This window comes from Oncorhynchus mykiss, chromosome 23, assembly GCF_013265735.2.
Source record: "Oncorhynchus mykiss isolate Arlee chromosome 23, USDA_OmykA_1.1, whole genome shotgun sequence".
In the NCBI taxonomy this organism is placed as follows: Eukaryota; Metazoa; Chordata; class Actinopteri; order Salmoniformes; family Salmonidae; genus Oncorhynchus; species Oncorhynchus mykiss.
Window position 1 is genome coordinate 47,047,979 of NC_048587.1, and position 19,404 is coordinate 47,067,382.

At 42.8% G+C, this 19,404-nt stretch overlaps 1 protein-coding gene across 2 annotated transcripts; it reads left to right on the forward strand.

The window, feature by feature from the left end:
- The first annotated feature begins 2,516 nt into the window (after positions 1–2,516).
- LOC110502868 (thyrotroph embryonic factor) lies at positions 2,517–15,445 on the forward strand. 2 transcript variants are annotated; one of them, XM_021581210.2, is made up of 5 exons: positions 2,517–2,814; positions 11,285–11,659; positions 12,226–12,446; positions 12,789–13,000; positions 13,239–15,445. In XM_021581210.2, exons 1-5 carry the CDS (start codon positions 2,736–2,738, stop codon positions 13,258–13,260), a joined length of 909 nt encoding a protein of 302 aa, XP_021436885.2. In that variant the 5' UTR covers positions 2,517–2,735; the 3' UTR covers positions 13,261–15,445. The 2 variants fall into 2 exon arrangements, with proteins under 2 accessions (XP_021436885.2, XP_021436884.2); XM_021581209.2 differs by lacking the exon at positions 2,517–2,814 and adding an exon at positions 10,135–10,536.
- Positions 15,446–19,404: the final 3,959 nt, after the last annotated feature.

Genomic DNA, 19,404 nt, shown 5'->3' on the forward strand with positions numbered 1-19,404 from the left:
ACACAAATATTAATTTCCACCAAGTTTGCTGCTTCAGTGTCTTTAAATATTTTTGTCAGATGTTACTATGGAATATTGAAGTATAATTACAAGCATTTCATAAGTGTCAAAGGCTTTTATTGACAATTACATGAAGTTGATGCAGAGTCAATATTTGCAGTGTTGACCCTTCTTTTTCAAGACCTCTGCAATCCGCCCTGGCATGCTGTCAATTAACTTCTGGGCCACATCCTGACTGATGGCAGCCCATTCTTGCATAATCAATGCTTGGAGTTTGTTAGAATTTGTGGGTTTTTGTTTGTCCACCCGCCTCTTGAGGATTGACCACAAGTTCTCAATGGGATTAAGGTCTGGGGAGTTCTGGCCATGGACCCAAAATATCAATGTTTTATTCCCCGAGCCACTTAGTTATCACTTTTGCCTTATGGCAAGGTGCTCCATCATGCTGGAAAAGGCATTGTTCATCTCCAAACTGTTCCGGGATGGTTGGGAGAAGTTGCTCTCGGAGGATGTGTTGGTACCATTCTTTATTCATGGCTGTGTTCTTAGGCAAAATTGTGAGTGAGCCCACTCCCTTGGCTGAGAAGCAACCCCACACATGAATGGTCTCAGGATGCTTTACTGTTGACATGACAGGACTGATGGCAGCACTCACCTTGTCTTCTTCCGGACAAGCTTTTTTCCAGATGCCACAAACAAGGGGGGATTCATCAGAGAAGATGACTTTACCCCAGTCCTCAGCAGTCCAATTCATGTACCCTTTGCAGAATATCAGTCTGTCTCTGATGTTTTTCCTGGAGAGAAGTGGCTTCTTTGCTGCTCTTCTTGACACCAGGCCATCCTCCAAAAGTCTTTGCCTCACTGTGCGTGCAGATGCACTCACACCTGCCTGCTGCCATTCCTGAGCAAGCTCTGTACTGGTGGTGCCCCGATCCCGCAGCTGAATCAACTTTAGGAGACGGTCCTGGCCCTTGCTGGACTTTCTTGGGCGCCCTGAAGCCTTCTTCACAACAATTGAACCGCTCTCCTTGAAGTTCTTGATGATCCAATAAATGGTTGATTTAGGTGCAATCTTACTGGCAGCAATATCCTTGCCTGTGAAGCCCTTTTTGTGCAAAGCAATGATGACGGCACGTGTTTCCTTGCAGGTAACCATGGTTGACAGAGGAAGAACAATGATTCCAAGCACCACCCTCTTTTTGAAGCTTCCTGTCTGTTATTCGAACTCATATCAGCATGACAGTGATCTCCAGTCTTGTCCTCGTCAACACTCACACCTGTGTTAACGAGAGAATCTCTGACATGATGTCAGCTGGTCCTTTTGTGGCAGGGCTGAAATGCAGTGGAAATGTTTTTGGGGGATTCAGTTCATTTGCATGGCAAAGAGGGACTTTGCAATTAATCTGATCACTCTTCATAACATTCTGGAGTATATGCAAATTGCCATCATACAAACTGAGGCAGTATACTTTGTGAAAATGTATATGTTTTGTCATTCTCAAAACTTTTGGCCACACCTGTAGTGTGACAAACAGCTGACTTTTCACCCTACACTCAAACTGTGTGGTTTCTCATTTTTCCTCGTGGACCTGTAGCGGAAAACCCTTATGCTGACCTCTCCTGTCACTTTGTCCCTGTTCGAAACTGTTTGGAATAAAAATAATGAGCAATCATGTTAGCTAGCTACTGTAAAAGGCATGTCTTAAGCTACATTACAGCTTTCAGTATATATCTTTGTCTGGTCTGATAGGCAACTTGGCTATACATAGTTGAAAAGGTAACTGGAGACAACGTTTGAATCCTTTTTTCCACATGGAGGTCGGTGCTTTGCTATTTGTCTTGGACAGACGATGTACAACCTTCACTGTAGTCTTTGGCAGCTCTTGCAAGCGCCTTGAGTAAAACAGTGCCATGGTTGGTAATTGCCAGCCACCTTACTAGTTAGCGCGTTAATAGCTAGCTAGCTAGCTAGCTAAGAGACAAAAAAAAGACACAGAACACAATAATTGAATTACAAAAATCACTAACTGAATGGATAAACAGAATTTTCAACAAGAATTATACAAAAACGCTATAGAAATATGATTATATTAATTTACAGAGATAATGATAAAAGGAGCGACTTCGATGGTAGTATGGCTACAATCAAGCTGACAGGAAGCTATGTATCGAGCGACGCTGGGCCAATACTCGGACGACGCTGGGTACATTGTGCGCCACGCTTTGGGACTCCCAACTACGGCCAGTTGTAATACAGCCTGGATAGTAACCAAGGCGTCTGTCGTGACACCTCAAGTACTGAGATACTGTGCCTTACACCGCTGCGCCACTCGGGAGCCCCATATATCTGTGCTTATTTTCTTTGGGTAATATGGAAAACGCTTCAAATTGGCTTTCCATTTTATCAGACAAAAGCAGACACCATCACGAATCTTTCCGTCGTTGGTATTATAATTGTGTGTGAATACCTGGCAGTAATTGGCTAGATCAGCCAGGATTGGGGAAAAAAACTATGGAAAAACAAGGCGCTATAAGGGGCGGGACATACAAACCAGTCGTGAAAAAAAGTTTCAATTTTCTCAGTTCATCAACATTTCGTTCTATATGTGATTTTTTTTGTCTTCTGAGGAACTTGGAAGCGTTGACAAACTTTGTCACCTTCATATATCTGCTCCAGCTTTTAATTGATAGTCAGACCAGATCATCTTTACAAGCGTTTAGAAAAGTCGAGAAATATGTCTTATTTTGAGATTCCGGAGATGTTCAAAGCTCTGCTTGAGGATCCCTTCACTATTCCTACCCTTGATTACAACGGTAAGAAGAAGCGAAATAATCGTATTTTTTTGTGTGCAAATTGTCAATAAATTGCATTGTGACTGAATGATCAGGAATAATGTTTTCCCAGCGCTGTAGTAAATGAATCCACGTGCGACAATGTTGCAACTCAAAACATATTTGATACAGTACGTTTGTTTTCAATAAATGTATCTTAACAGTCTCTTCGACTATAAATACAATATTTTGGAGTGATTTCTCACTGCGAATCCTATATATTGCGTAACATCAATAAAATCCTGGTGCCATTTTGACAGTGGTTACTAGAACGACTAGATTAGCCTAGTGTGTAGGGGCGTTGGGCCAGTAACCGAACGGTGGCTATAGGTTCAGAGCATTGGTCCAGTAAAAGACAGATTGCTGGTTCAAATCCCTTAGCCGGCAAAGTGGAACAATCTACCCTGTTCTTGACCAAGGCAGTTAACCAAACCACTGCTCCCCTTGTGTGGATGTCGATTAAGGCAGCACCTGCACCTCTTTGATTCAGAGGAAGTTGTGCAATTGACTTATAGCCTTGTTCACACAGCAGGCCTTAACGCTCAAATCAGTTTTGGACTACTGACTGTTCAAACACCAAATCGGATGTGTGTGTTTTCAAACAGCAGTCGTTTGATGACATGGCTACATTAGTTAGTGTGTGTAGGCTAATTGGTGGTGCTCGTGCTTTCTATCACTGAGAAGTTATATAGAAAGCTAAGGTGACAACAATACCTACCATGGACGTTTCCCAGTTGCTTTGAATGTTCAAAAGCATAATTTATTAATTTAAAGCCTCAAAGATTATCTAACTTTCAAAATGATTCATTTTTGGCTAGCCACAGTTGTCAGCTAAATAGCTAACTGTGCGCAGCGCCTCCAAAAATGAATCTATCAGCACTTAATTCATTGCACACAGCTCAACTGCCAGGCAGTGCGAGGTGGGATATGTATTTTCCAAAACATGCATCCTGTTTGCAACAAGGCACTAAAGTAATACTGCAAAAAAAAATGTGGCAAGGCAATTTACTTTTTGTCAATACAACACATTACTGAGTACCACTCCATATTTTCAAGCATAGTGGTGGCTGCTTCAATTTATGTCTATGCTTGTAGTCGTTAAGGACTGGGGAGTTTTTTAGGATAAAAAATACATGGAACGGAGCTAAATACAGGCAAAATCCTGGAGGGAAAACCTGGTTCAATCTGTTTTTCACCAGACACTTTGAGATTAATTCCCCTTTCAGCTGGACAATGATCGAAAACAGGAGGCCAAATCTACATTGGAGTTGTTTACCAAGAAGACAGGTTATGTTCCTGAGTGGCCGATTTACAGTTTTGAATTAATCTGTTTGAAAATCTATGGCAAGACCTGAAAATGGTTGTCTTGCGATAAATATTTTTACCTGGTGTGGCCACCATCTGCATTAAGTACTGCAGTACATCTCCTCGTGGACTGCCCCAGATTTGCCAGTTCTTGCTGTGAGATGTTACCCACTCTTCCACCAAGGCACCTGCAAGTTCAAACATTTCTGGGGGGAATGGCCCTAGCCCTCACCCCCCAATCCAACAGGTCCCAGATGTGCTCAATGGGATTGAGATCTGGGCTCTTCGCTGGCCATAGCAGAACACTGACATTCCTGTCTTGCAGGAAGTCACGCACAGAACGAGCAGTATGGCTGATGGCATTGTCATGCTGGAAGGTCATGTCAGGATGAGCCTGCAGGAAGGGTACCACATGAGGGAGGAGGACGTCTTCCCTGGAACACACAGCGTTAAGGTTACCAGCAATGACAACGAGCTCAGTCCGATGATGCTGTGACACACCGCCCCAGACCATGACGGACCCTCCACCTCCAAATTGATCCCGCTCCAGAGTACAGGCCTCGGTGTAACACTCATCCTTTGACGATAAACGCGAATCCGACCATCACCACTGGTGAGACAAAACTGCGACTTGTCAGTGAAGAGCACTTTTTGCCAGTCCTGTCTGGTCCAGCGGCGGTGGGTTTGTGCCGGTGATGTCTGGTGAGGACCTGCCTTACAACAGGCTTACAAGCCCTCAGTCCAGCCTCTCTCAGCCTATTGCGGATAGTCTGAGCACTGATGGAGGGATTGTGCGTTCCTGGTGTAACTCGGGCAGTTGTTGTTGCCATCCTGTACCTGTCTCGCAGGTGTGATGTTCGGATGCTCCGATCCTGTGCAGGTGCTGTTACACATGGTCTGCCACTGCGAGGACGATCATCTGTCCGTCCTGTCTCCTTGTAGCGCTGTCTTAGGCGTCTCACAGTACGGACTTGGCAATTTATTGGCCCCATCTGCAGTCCTCATGTCTCCTTGCAGCAGGTTCACACAGATGAGCAGGGATCCTGGGCATCTTTCTTTTGGTGTTTTTCAGAGTCAGTAGAAAGGCCTCTTTAGTGTCCTAAGTTTTCATAACTGTGACTTTAATTGCCTACGGTCTGTAAGCTGTTAGTGTCTTAACGACCATTCCACATGTGCATGTTCATTAATTGTTTATGGTTCATTGAACAAGCATGAGAAACAGTGTTTTAAACCCTTTACAATGAAGATCTGTGAAGTTTTTAGGATTTTTACAAATTATCTTTGAAAGACAGGGTCTTGAAAAAGGGCCGTTTCTTTTTTTGCTGAGTTTACAAATGTAAATAATCCGGGTGGCCATTTGATTAGTTTAGTTGTTCAGCAGTCTTATGGCTTGGGGGTAGAAGCTGTTAAGGACCCTTTTTGTCCTAGACTTGGCGCTCCGGTAGCCTTTTGGTCCTAGGCTTGCCGTGTGGTAGCAGAGAAAACAGTCTATGGCTTGGGTGACTGGAGTCTCTGACAAATTTATGGGCTTTCCTCTGACACCGCCTATTATTTAGGTCCTGGATGCACCACCCTCTGTAGCAACTTAGTCAGATGCCGAGCAGTTGCAATACCAGGTGGTGATGCAACCGGTCAGGATGCTCTCAATGGTGCATCTGTAGAACTTTTTGAGGATCTGAGGACCATTGCCAAATCTTTTCAGTCTCCTGAGAGGGAAAAGGTTTTGTTGTGCCTTCTTGTCTTGGTGTGTTTGGACCATGATAGTTTGTTGATGATATGGACACCAAGGAACTTGAAACTCTCGACCCACTCCACTACAGTCCTGTTGACATTAATGGGGGCCTGTTTGGCCCCCCTTTTCCTGTAGTCCACAATTAGCTCCTCTGTCTTGCTCACATTGAGGGAGAGGTTGTTGTGCTGGCACCACACTGCCAGTTCTCTGACCTCCTCACTATAGGCTGTCTCATCATTGTCAGTGATCAGGCCTACCACTGTTGTGTCGTCAGCAAACTTAATGATGGTGTTGGAGTCGTGTTTGGCCACGCAGTTGTGGGTGAACGGGGAGTACAGGAGGGGACTAAGTACACACCCCTGAGGGGCCCCAGTGATAAGGATCAGTGTGGCAGACGCATTGTTGCCTACCCTTACCACCTGGGGGCGGCCCATCAGGAAGTCCAGGATCCAGTTGCAGAGGGAGGTGTTTAGTCCAAGGGTCCTTAGCTTAGTGATGAGCTTCATGGGTACTATGGTGTTGAACGCAGAGCTGTAGTCAATGAACAGCATTCTCACGTAGGTTTTCCTTTTGTCCAGGTGGGAAAGGGCTGTGTGGAGTGCAATAAAGATTGCATCATCTGTGGAGCTGTTGGGGCGGAATGCGAATTGGAGTGGGTCTAGGGTTTCTGGGAGGATGCTGTTGATGTGATCCATGATCAGCCTTTCAAAGCATTTCATGGCTTTCCTACGTGAGTGCTCCGAGGGGTGGTAATCATTTAGGCAGGTTAAGTTCGTTTCCTTAGGCACAGGGACTATGGTGGTCTGCTTGAAACATGTAGGTTTTACAGACTCAGTCAGGGAGAGGTTGAAAATATCAGTGAAGACACTTGCCAGTTGGTCCGCGTATGCTTTGAGTACATGTCCAGGTAATACATCTGGCCCCGCAGCTTTGTGAATGTTGACCTGTGTTTAAAGGTCTTGCTGACATCGGCTACCGAGAGCGTTATCACACAGTCATCCAGAATAGCTGGTGCTCTCGTGCATGCTTCAGGGTTGCTTGCCTTGAAATGAGCGTAAAAGGAATTTAGCTTGTCTGGTAGGCTGGCGTCACTGGGCAGCTCGCGTCTGGGTTGCCCTTGAATAGTTTTCAAGCCCTGCCACATCCGACTAGCGTCAGAGCCGGTGTAGATCTTAGTCCTGTATTGACTCTTGCCTGTTTGATGGTTCGTCGGAGGGCATAGCGGGATTTCTTATAAGCTTCCAGGTTAGAGTCCCGCTCCTTGAAAGCGGCAGCTCTAGCCTTTAGCTCGATGTGGATGTTGCTTGTAATCCATGGCTTCTGGTTTGGATATGTACGTACGGTCACTGTGGGGGTGACGTCGTCGATACGCTTATTGATGAAGCCGATGACTGAGGTGGTATACTCCTCAGTGCCTTTGGATGAATCAATGCTGTCGTAGGAATCCTGGAACATATTCCAGTCTGTGCTAGCAAAACATTGAGCACTGATTCAACATTCCTATAGCCTAACATCTGCATCATCTGACCACTTCCGTATTGATCTAGTCACTGGTACTTCCTGCTTTAGGTTTTTGCTTGTAAGCAGGAATCAGGATAGAATTATGGTAAGATTTGCCAAATGGAAGGCGGGGGAGAGCTTTGTATGCATCTCTGTGTGTGTGGAGTAAAGGTGGTCTAGAGGTTTTTTTTCCCTCTGGTTGCACATGTGACATGCTGGTAAAAATGTGGTAAAACTGATTTAAGTTTCCCTGCATTAAAGTCCCCGGCTACTAGGAGCGCTGCTTCTGGATGAGCAATTTCTGGTTTGCTTATGGCCTTATAGAGTTAGTAAGTGTGGTCTTAGTGGAGGTAAATAGACGGCTACGAAAAATATAGATGAGAACTCTCTAGGTAGATAGTGTGGTCTACAGCTTATCATAAGGTACTCTACCTCAGGCGAGCAATACCTTGAGACTTCTTTAATATTAGACATTGCGCACCAGCTGTTATTTACAAAAAGACACACACCCCCACCCCTCGTCTTACCAGACGTAGCTTCTCTGTTCTGCCGGTGCAAGGAAAATCCCGCCAGCTCTATATTAGCCGTGTCGTCATTCAGCCATGACTCGGTGAAACATAAGATATTACAGTTCTTAATGCTCCGTTGGTAGGATAATCATTAATCGTAGGTCATACATTTTATTTTCCATGTTAGCATGTTAGCAAATAGGGAGGATGGCAGTGGGAGTTTACTCGCTTGCCTATGGATTCTCAGAAGGCAGCCTGATCTGCGTCCTCTTTTCCTCCGTCTTTTCATCATGCAAATGACGTGGATTTGAGCCTGTTCCCGGGAGAGCAGTATATCCTTCCAGTTCGTGGTGAGTAATCACTGATGTCCAGAAGTTATTTTCGGTCATAAGAGATGGTAGCAGCAACATTATGTACAAAATAAGTTACGAACAACGCAAAAAAACTAACAAAATAGCACAATTGGTTAGGAGCATGTAAAACGTCAGCCGTCCTCTCCGGCGTAATTTTATACTGTATATTAGGACTATTAACAGCTTTTCAATAATTTGTGGAGCATCTATGAAGGCCTTGTAAAGGATTTATGAAGGTGTCATAAAGACATAGCAGTGGACAGCATCTCTGTTTTCTCTTCTTGTGCAGTGGTGTGGATGCTGGACTAGTTCTGTGTCAGAGGAGGCTGGTGGGAAGAGCTATGCTATACTGACAGTACAGCTAACTCTACTCTTAAAAACAACTACAATACATGAATGCTGTCCTTGCCTTTGCTTGATCAGTTTGAAAATAAATGTTTGACAACTCGCAATTTAGAATAATGTTTTTAGTAAGGGCTTGTGCATTTGGTTTTCATGGTGTATATCAGTGGAGACTGCTGAGGGGAGGAAGGCTCATAAATGAAAATGTTACATGTTTTACTTAACCTGTATTTAGCGAGGCAAGTCAGTTGCAGAACAATTAAAAAATAAAGAAAATTAAAATATAGGATAAAACACACATCAGGACAAGACACCAACGCTACATAAAGAGAGACCTAAGACAACAACATAGCAACACATAGCAACACATGGCAACACAGCAATGTAGCAACACAACATGATATCAACAAAACATGGCAACAACATGGCAAGAGAACAAAACATGGAAAAAATATTATTGGGCATAATAATGGCTGGAATTGAGTATAATGGAATAAATGGAATGGTTTCAAACACATTAAAACCATGTGTTTGATGCCATTCCATTTGCTCCATTCTGGCCATTATTATGAGTCATCCTCCCCACAGCAGCCTCCACTGGTGTATATGCATATTATTATTTTTATTTAACCTTTATTTAACTAGGCAAGTCAGTTAAGAACAAATTCTTATTTACTATGATGGGCCTACATCGGCCAAACCCGGACGACGCTGGGCCAATTGTGCGCAGCCGTCTGGACTAGCCCATGTCTGAATATATGTTGGCTGTTTAGTGTCTAAATAAGTGTAGTGTGTGTATAGTAAAGTGTCATGCTTAATGTGAGTGACTGGCACAATATCGTACGGAGATATGTCCATAAATACAGTGACTGAAAAAAATGTGTCAAGGTAAAATGCCAGTAAAATAGCGACACCTGTCTCAAATCGCATAGCTCCGCACCTCCCCCTGGCAATGCAGCAGAGCAGACCGGTCCATCACTTGTACTCAATTTGAATAGTAGGCGATCACTGCGCAGTCTTCATTGGTTCTCCGTGTTTTTTTTTTTTTTTTTAGCTACGATGATGGCACGTGTTGCCATGTGAGAACGAAGCGAATGAACCAGGGCTCGGTTTCCTTTTATTTTAGGCTTTAAATGATTTTGGGAAACCGGGCAATTTGTGACTCACAATTGCTATGTTATATGGCATAGGCTAGACAATAAAACAAATGTTATTTTCTCACAAAGGAGCCTATAGATTATTGTTTGATGCCCATAATAGCTGGTCAAATAAATAGACCTAAAAACACATTTGTTCCTAAAGAAATTGGGGCAATTGTCAAAGTACATTTTGACAATGCATGCCTAAGGTACTGTCACTACACACCAACTGTACCAACATTTGCTTTCCTAAGTCTAAAGTATGGATATATATATCATTGAGGTTGTTCCACCCTCCCAACACGTTTTCCTCTAATTTATGCAGAGTTACAACAGATATATAATTCGGTCAGCCAATGGTATATCACACCTTGCCTACGTTGCTCCGAGAATGTTAATATTCATAAGGTTAGAGAAGAAAAACACCAATCAGAACAGGGCTATTATATATTTTCTACTCAAGAGGTGTGGTTTCTGTTGACCAACAAAACGTTTTTTGTTGCGTTATTTGTAGAGTCAGTTCATACTCTGAAGAGGTAGTCTAATGTCGTGTTGTTCGCTGTTACATTGTAACATTTAGCCAAATTGCAGTTTCACTAACGGATACTTTTGTTTTACGGAGAGGATATTCTGTTACATTCGCCTATGCTTCATTGTTGAAGGAGCCTATCTTAAAATTTGTTTTTGCGTAATTCCGTAAAAAATGTCAGAAGAGCCGATCACCACCACACTGGAAACCTTCATGGGGTCACCGGGTGCTTTTCCCGTGGTATTGAAGAAAATAATGGAAATGCCCCCACCGAATTTACTCGAGGGCGACGATGGTAAGTCTACTCTAGATGCTTCTCTGTGTGGGGTTTGAATGCATCGTTTGTTCTAGGAAAATAACTGAGAAGAGGCCGAATTGTGCCGGAGAAAGCCGAATGCGAATACAACGTATGCAATGCAGGAAATTGGTACACAGAATCACACCCTTTCTGTCTGTTGTTTTTATAGTGTTATTATCTATAAGAATTCAGCTATCCCTTCATCTGAATTTAAACTACAATTGGGTAGCTACACTTAAATTCTGGGGTTCGCAGACAGCACACCATTTTTAATGTCAAGTACAGTGAAATGCCTTTCTTGCAAGCGCCAACAACAATGGAGTAAGCAATATCAATGTAGCACTAAAAATAGCATAAGGCTAGTTGACAGTAAACTCCTCTCTAAACCTCATCACAACTCCGTAACTTTACTGGAACCACTATTAGTAGGTCACATTTTTCTGTCTCCTAGTGTCAAGGTCCACTTTTCTACCAAATTCTGATGTAGTATTTCATCATATTTCCTCCATTGTTTGAAACATGAAGCCTGCATGATCAAACTTGTGGGCTAGATTGTCACATGGACCACTTTATTTATTTATGCATGTGTGTGTGTCCTGAGTGTTTTATCCACAGCCATTTACAATCTACTGAATGACCATGTCAAATAAACCCTTTTCCAATGATTGTCTTCTCCTCCATTTGTTTTATCCACCCTGCCATAACTCATAAAATTAACCATTGCTTTTCTGTTTTACTGCCACAGACAATGACAAGGAGAAGCTGCTTATGGGGGACAATGTGGACCTTGAAGGAGGGAGTGGGATGGGTCCGTCGGCCGCCCTGACCCCTGCCATCTGGGATAAGACTATCCCGTACAATGGGGAGACCTTCCACCTGGAGTACATGGACCTGGAGGAGTTCCTCATGGAGAACGGCATCTCCACCTCACCCTCATCCCTGGACGATGCTCTCAACATGGAGAATGCAGGGAAGACAGAGATGCCCACCACCATGGCAGCCAAGCCCAAGAGAGCCCCAGCCGCCCCCATTTCCCTGCTGCCCATCCTGGAGCTGGATCAGTGTGAGGAAGAAGGGGTCACCATCACCCTCAACAGTATTGATATCGCAGATGAGACAGGTAGGCCGACATCTGTGAGACCTTTAGGGCCTTATACATTTAAATATTAGTATGTTAGTGTTGTTACACTGGTAGTTACATGGTATAATGTGTAAGTAATACAACAAGTGAGAAAAAAATGCATTAAAGATCAAAGTAAATCAAGTAAGTTGTTCTCGGTTCTGCTATAGACAGTCAGATAATCTGAGCACCAAGGACACACGACACATGTACAGGGAAACACTGTCGCTGCCGTAGATGGTAGAGAAAATAGATCGTAGCTATGCTGACCAACAGATGTGGGCTGGGCTCCGTGGAGGCCATCCTTATCAAATGTAGAAGTCTTTAACTTGATGTCTGCCAATTTGAGTCACTGGATTTATTCTAATCTACTCCAGTTCAGGATATAAACAGGATATAGCCAAATATATGGTTCTGGAACAGGACTTGCAGTCTCACATAAAATAATGCCTCATTTACACCAGGAGCATTTATTTACCAACCCGTAAAACTGATAGTAGCATTTTCACATTAACCCAAACAGTATACTTGAACCCTAATGCTTGGTCACCTGTGTCTCCCCACAGAGGTTGTGACAGACAAGGACAGGCTGACCCCTGAACCCACCGACCCAGAGGAGATTGAGGTGGACGTGAACTTTGACCCAGATCCTACCGACCTGGTCCTGTCCAGTGTTCCTGGAGGAGCGCTGTTCAACCCACGCAAACACAAGTTCTCAGAGGAGGAACTCAAACCTCAACCGATGATCAAGAAGGCCAAGAAGGTGTATGTACCTGAGGATTCTAAGGTAAATCAGAGACATGGAGGCTGGAAATGTGGGTTTGGTATGTAGGTAGGTGTACACAGCTTTTTCTAATTCCAAGAAGAGGAATTGTTTATAAACATTTTGTATTACAGTACCATCAGTTAGTTCATAGAGCATTCAGCCATTTTGAAGGTCGCTTTAAATTACTTATCATCAGTGAGGGAAAACAAGAGTTTGCTTTTCAAGGACGCTTTCAATAACTTAGCAGCGACATTGAATTGAAAGCATGCTCTCAGCATCAAGATCGCTTTCAATAAAAACCTTGTTCTCTTTCTCCTGGTACTCTCTGCTCTTTCTCCCTCTACACCTCTATCTCCTCACCAGGATGAAAAGTACTGGCAGAGGAGGAAGAAGAACAATGTGGCGGCGAAGCGTTCGCGGGACGCGCGGCGACTCAAGGAGAACCAGATCACAGTGCGGGCGGCATTCCTGGAGCGCGAGAACACGGCGCTACGACAGGAAGTGGGCGAGCTACGGAAGGACTTTGCCCGCAGCAAGAATGTCGTGGCCCAATACGCGGCCAAATTCGGAGAGCTGTAAGGGACCAAACACAGACAACTGCTGGCCGGTGCACACAGATTGCATCAGCCAGTCACTTCATTTTGGTCAGGTCACTAAGTAGTAACATCCTTAGTTTATTGTGGTCAGGAATCAGTTGTGAATACCCACTGTTGCGCTTCATGTGATAATGAAAGTTAACCCTCCCCTCTTCACCTCATGTTAACTCCTCTTCCTCTCCTGGTAAATCATTTACTTTTTCTCTTTTCTTTCAAGTGTACCGCTGGAAGACAAGTAGGCTACTAGTGATTTTATTTGTGGTGAAACAGTGAATAAATGAGTCGAATGGATTGATGGATCAGATGATGAAGAAGAACAGGAGGAGGAGGAATGTGGAAGACCCCTGCTTATTGTTTTTAAAACTTGTGTGAGTAGATTTTCATATTTAAGTGCTTATTTCAATGCACGACAATGAGTGTATTTTTGGTCATGTTTTGTACACCATTGGCCAGTAAAAAGATAATTGTGTTCAAATTTTGAGGGATTGAAATTGGTGGGGTGAGGGTGGGTGATATTTTACTTAGTAAACTGAAAAGGATTTTTATATTTTAGGGTTTTAGTCTAAACTAGCATGGCTTATACTTTTACTGTGAACTTTGGTCTCAATGGGACTTCCCCTGCAAAAGAAAAACAGCTAAATAAAATGCATAAATAACCTTCAAATACAATAACTCAAGTTAATCAGGGGACTATTACTGCTTGGTAGTAGTTTTAAAACCATGTTAGGAAGACCTTCAATATAAATCTCTTCCTGTACAATTACATGTTAAAACTTGCTCCAAACTGTATATAATGATTTGTAATATTTCAAAGTCTCTCTGTCTTCAGTCTATTGTCCACTGCTCTTGGATCCTTGTAATTTCAAGGAAATTGATTCACTCTTCAGGTTCTGTGTTTTGTGGTTTTTATTAAGAAATGCTTTGAAAAGTGGTGTACAGTATAGAACCCACGAAAAAATGTAAATAGTAGCAGAGCTATATTTTCCAGACCTTTTCCTTAGTTCGAAGTATAACTCGATACAAAAACATTATAAACCAGTTGACTTACAGTATCTATGACATAACTGTGCAATTTATGAGTTTTCTGCAGTTAGAGTATGTGTTCAACCAAAAGTAAAACTCCAACCTTGCTCCTGTTTACTACTTTGGAATGCTTGGAAAGCAGTTTATCCAACTTCTCTGGGACCTTGATCTTCTACAGACCTACAGATATGGACAGTTACCACACTCAATGTAAAAAGGTGAAATGTTATTGTGCTTGTGCTCCATCTGCAATGGGTAGAATACATTTTAGTTACCTCAAATGAAACCGGTAAACAGTCTACACCTGAAATTTGGTTAAGTTTGTGTATGTTGACGGTTTTTAAAATAGCTTTTGATAAATGTTACTGTTTTTGAAATTCCTTTTGGTAAAGCCAGGTTTCTCAACTCATCGATGTAGTTTGAACTGGGCCTCAGTTTCAACAAGGACCTCCAATTGTCTTCAGCCGACTCATTGCGATGCCCATTGTCTGTTTACATGACCATATCAGACCCCAAAACTCAAGTCTCTTTTCAGGGTTTCTGTCTCCTGGGTTTTGCCCTTTGGCCTGTGTTTTTCCGTGTTACCAAGCCCGCTTGTCACGTTCCTAATACCTGCTGATGTAATAAGAGGAAAATAGGTGAATACAGTGCTTCCAGCTCATGTTTGGGAAATTCTTTTGAAGATTTACCTTTTGGAAAGTAGTCTGGATTTTATTTTTGTAAAGATATTTGATAGTTTGTTTTGTGTGTGTTAACAGATGAGAACCTCATTCAAATTGAAAGATTCATTTATTGGTTGTTTGCTAAATCTGGACAAGATAAGACAACCCTTTGTGTGTTAGAGGTCTTCCAGTCTTTAGACTTCTCTAGGGTCAGTTTCCAACTAAAGTCATTATTACCCTGGCTTAAATAACCAGTATTTTCTGCTCTTCTATATGAATTCCGTTGGCTGTTATAATCCACTATAGCTCTAGATCAGTGCTCAAAGCTAATATCTGCACAAAATGATGTGTAGCATCATTAGGGCTTTCATTAATAATGTAGGAAAGCGTTCAAGATTTTGATTTGGAAAAGTTGGTAGACGATGTAAGTTTTATAAAACATAAGATAATATCTTGATTTCCATAAACCAGTAAACAATGTCAGTAAAACACTGACTTGATTGGGTTACCGCTAAACATTAGCACACTTCCTGACATGTTCAATATTTTTTGGGGAAAAAAGTGTGCTACAACATTTTAAGAAAATGTGCACATATGTTATACAACTGGTGCAGGGAAAATGTTTAGAACTGTTGGAGAATGATCTAATCTTTTTTTTTACGTTGTATACACATTTTGTGGCATTTTATGTGTGGATAACGTATGCCCTGTATATGAATAAAGCATTGTTGAAAACTGAGCGCACAGTGAAGGTGTTGTTTTGTGGCTAAATGACATGTCTGTGTTTTAAGTGTAATATGACACCCTGTCTCGCTGCAGTACTATCTACTTTCATGAGGCACTGGGTAAAAGCTGACAGACATGAGTCTTTAGAAGAAACCAGCCAGACAAAGGAACACACCATGAATAGCCTTTCAGGACAGAGTTTATCCATTGGCTCTTTTTTGGCATTTTACTTGGCCTTAAAAGAAACTTCTGTCCGTGCCAGGTGTTGTGTAACGCATTCAGTCACTGTTGTATAAGCCTCTGAAACGATGCCATCTGTTGGGGGAGATAGGTAGGAAGAAATTATGAGGAACTGGCCAAGACCAGCAAGTTATAGGGCTTGATTGAAATTGCAGCCGACTATCGACTGACAGATCTACAACGAACCTTGCATCATAAATAACTACTCATTACTTATTGTAGGTCAAGTCAGTCAGTCATAATTGACCCATGAAACATGATGTTTTACCTGGTTGAATCCATGTTATTTCCATACCAAAAAAATCATTGTGACGTTGAATCAACATGGCAAACTGATTGAACTTGCAAAAAGTCAACATTAGGGCATTTATGGCATTTTACTGGGCTTAAAAGAAACCTCTGGCCATGCCAGGTGTTGTAACACATTCAGTCACTGTTGTATAAGTCTCTCTGAGACTGGGAGAAACCACGAAACGCTGAATTTAACTCAACCAAAGGTTTAAATCTAAACTAGACGTTGAACTGACATCTGCCCAGTGGGTAGTCCATGAGGTTATGCGATGGGACCAACCATAGAGTTAGTTAGACGACTCATCTTTATATTTGTCTCATTATGGTGTCTGACAGCATAGGCAGGACTATAGAGGAGTCATAAATAACTGCATATGTGGAGTGTTTCTGAAAGTGGTGTTGCAAAATAATTGGGAGGAACAACATACGTGGGTGTATGGAAACATAATAGCTAATTGGACAGATTGGTTGATACTCGAGTCTGTTTTGTTACTTCCTCATAGCATTTTAGCTAAGCCTAACTCTTCTCCTAACCTCCCACGTTAATAATCCTAACCAGTTTAGCTAAAATGCTACAAGAAAACAGCAAGCAGACCCAAAGTCCCTCACAAACTTCTACAGATGCACCATTGAGAGCATACTGTCGGGCTGTATTGCACCGTCCACAACTAAACACCAGTGAGTGGTGTGGTCAGCCCAAAACACTATCGGGGGCACACTGCCTGCCCTCCAGGACATCAACAGCACCCGGTGTCAGAAGAAGGCCAAGAAGATCATCAAGAACCTCAGCCACCTGAGCCACGGCCTGTTCACACCACTACCATCTAGAAGGCGGAGACAGTACAGGTGCATCAAAGCTGGGAACGAGAGACTGATACCCAGCTTCTATCCCTAGGCCATCAAACTGTTCAACACCCACTGCTAGACGGCCTCCACCCAGTACTCTGCCCCTCATTCACCAGCCGGCTACCACTGGGTACTCTACCCTGCAGGTAGCATATACATTTGCATACAGTCCTTCTCTTGTTAATAGCCTTATTGCTCTACTTGTACTCTCAGTTATAGTATTGTGTACATTGGACTGGATTATGACTCTGTTTCTCCTGTTACAGAACCACTACCATTCCACTACTATTCCACTATCTCTCACACTTTGCATCCCATGTTCATCTTCTACTGTGATTGAATAAAGTTCCGGGGTGTATTAACTCTTGGACTGCTTTATGCCCCTCTAACCGGGGGCGGTGTCAGTTAGTCACAAACCAGTAAAATACTTAAAGCCGGGTCGCTCTCTTTCACATTTTGGATTATTGTGTGCTTGTGGACATTTACTGCATTGATTGATAGGAACTGGGAACATGAGCATTTCGCTGCACCCGCTAAACTGTGTACGCAACAAATACAATTTTATTTGTCTTGCGTTGCAACCAATCTGCCCAATTTGCTGTTGTTTCCATATGTTGACCCTCCCACTTATTTCGCAATGCCCACTTTTAGACACATAGTGCTTTTATTTTTTTTACCCCCTTTTTATGATATCCAAATTGGTAGTTACAGTTTTGTCCCATCGCTGCAACTCCTGTACGGAGTCAGGAGAGGCGAAGGTTGAGAGCCATGCGACCTCCAAAACACGACCCCGCCAAGCCGCACTGCTTCTTGACACACTGCTTGCTTAACCCAGAAGCCAGCCACACCAACGTGTCAGAGGAAACACCCTACAGTTGACGTCCTCGTCAGCGTGCATGTGCCCGGCCGCCACAAGGAGGTGCTAGAGCGCGATGGGACAAGGACATCTCAGCCGGCCAAACCCTCCCTAACCCAGACGACGCTGGGCCAATTGTATGCCACCTAATGGGTCTCCAGGTCGCGGCCGGCTGTGACACAGACTGGGATCGAACCCCGATCTGTAGTGACGCCTCTAGACCGCTGCGCCACTCAGGAGGCCACATGGTGCTTTTAAGTTAACTGTGAACTTGTAGAAAAAAGTTCAAATCATGACGTCAGTCATCTTCAGGTCAGAATGTTAGAGCTCTAGAAATAGGCCCAAGTTCCTGACTTGGAATTTCGAGTTGAATGACCGTTCAAAACCTCTTATTTTTTCCCCCAGTCAGAGCTCATTTTTTTTTCTTGAGTTGTTTTGAACGCAGCAATATTCCACGAATGCAGTTACCCATACTTGCCATTGAGGCCATCTCCGTTTTGAAGAAGTCAATATTCTTATTTTGTGTTGAAAAAAAGCATAAAGGTTAAAATGGTGATTTACCGTGACCCGCAGTGCTGGAGTCCTGAATCACATCTTGTGTCACTCATTTGTGGCCACTAGATGGCGGTGATATAGCTTAAAGCCATTTTACATACAACTACATTTGAAGACATCCTAACTTCAGTGGTGTAAAGTACTACTTAAGTAGTTTTTGGGGGTATCTGTTCTTTACTTTACTACTTATATTTTTTGTCTACTTTTACTTCACTACATTCCTAAAGAAAATAATGTACTTTTTACCCCATTCATTTTCCCTAACACCCACAAGTACTCGTTACATTTTGAATGCTTAGCAGGACAGGAACACTGTGAAATTCATGCACTTTTCAAGAGAACACCCCTACTACCTCTGATCTGACGGACTCACTAAATACAAATTATTTGTTTGTAAATGTGTTGTGTTGGATCGTGCCGCTGGGTCTCCGTAACAAAACAAAAAAAAACAGAAAATGGTGCTGTTTTGCTAAATAAGGAATTTGAAATGATTTATACTTTTGATACTTAAGTATATTTTAGCAATTACATTTACTTTTGATACTTAAGTATATTTTAAACCAAATACTTTTAGACTTTTACTCTAGTATTTACTGGGTGACTTTCACTTGAGTAATTTTCTATTAAGGTATCTTTACTTTTACTGAAGTATAACAACTGGGTACTTTTTCCCACTACTGCCTAACTTCCCCTCACAGTCCCTTCAGTTTCGCTAAAGACCCGTTAGTTTGGCTACTCAGCCTACCTTAGTTATCCCTCAACCATCATAGACCTGCCATTCCCAACCAATCAGAGCGATTGGAAATGCACAACTGAACACTGCACCCGCCCACTCAGGTCAGCGTTATCCGAAGGGAGAAGACATGTTCCTTAGGACTGTTTATTGTCGACAGTAACACGAATGTCTGAATGTTGTGTGTGCATCAAAATAGCCATAACAATAAGATTCCAAGTCATTCGGATTACCAAAACCATATAAACATCTTCAAAGGAAACAGCTGGGTCTGTGTGTGGTGGTGACTATCATGAGTACAGTGATGGGCCTCAACATCATGTTCTAACTGGACAGCACTATTGAGGACAGAACCAACCCATACGTTAAGTATATAGCGGGTGAGGGCATTTACTGCTCAAACAGGTGAAGGCATACCAGCCAATCGTTTTTACGTGGTCCTTCTAACCGT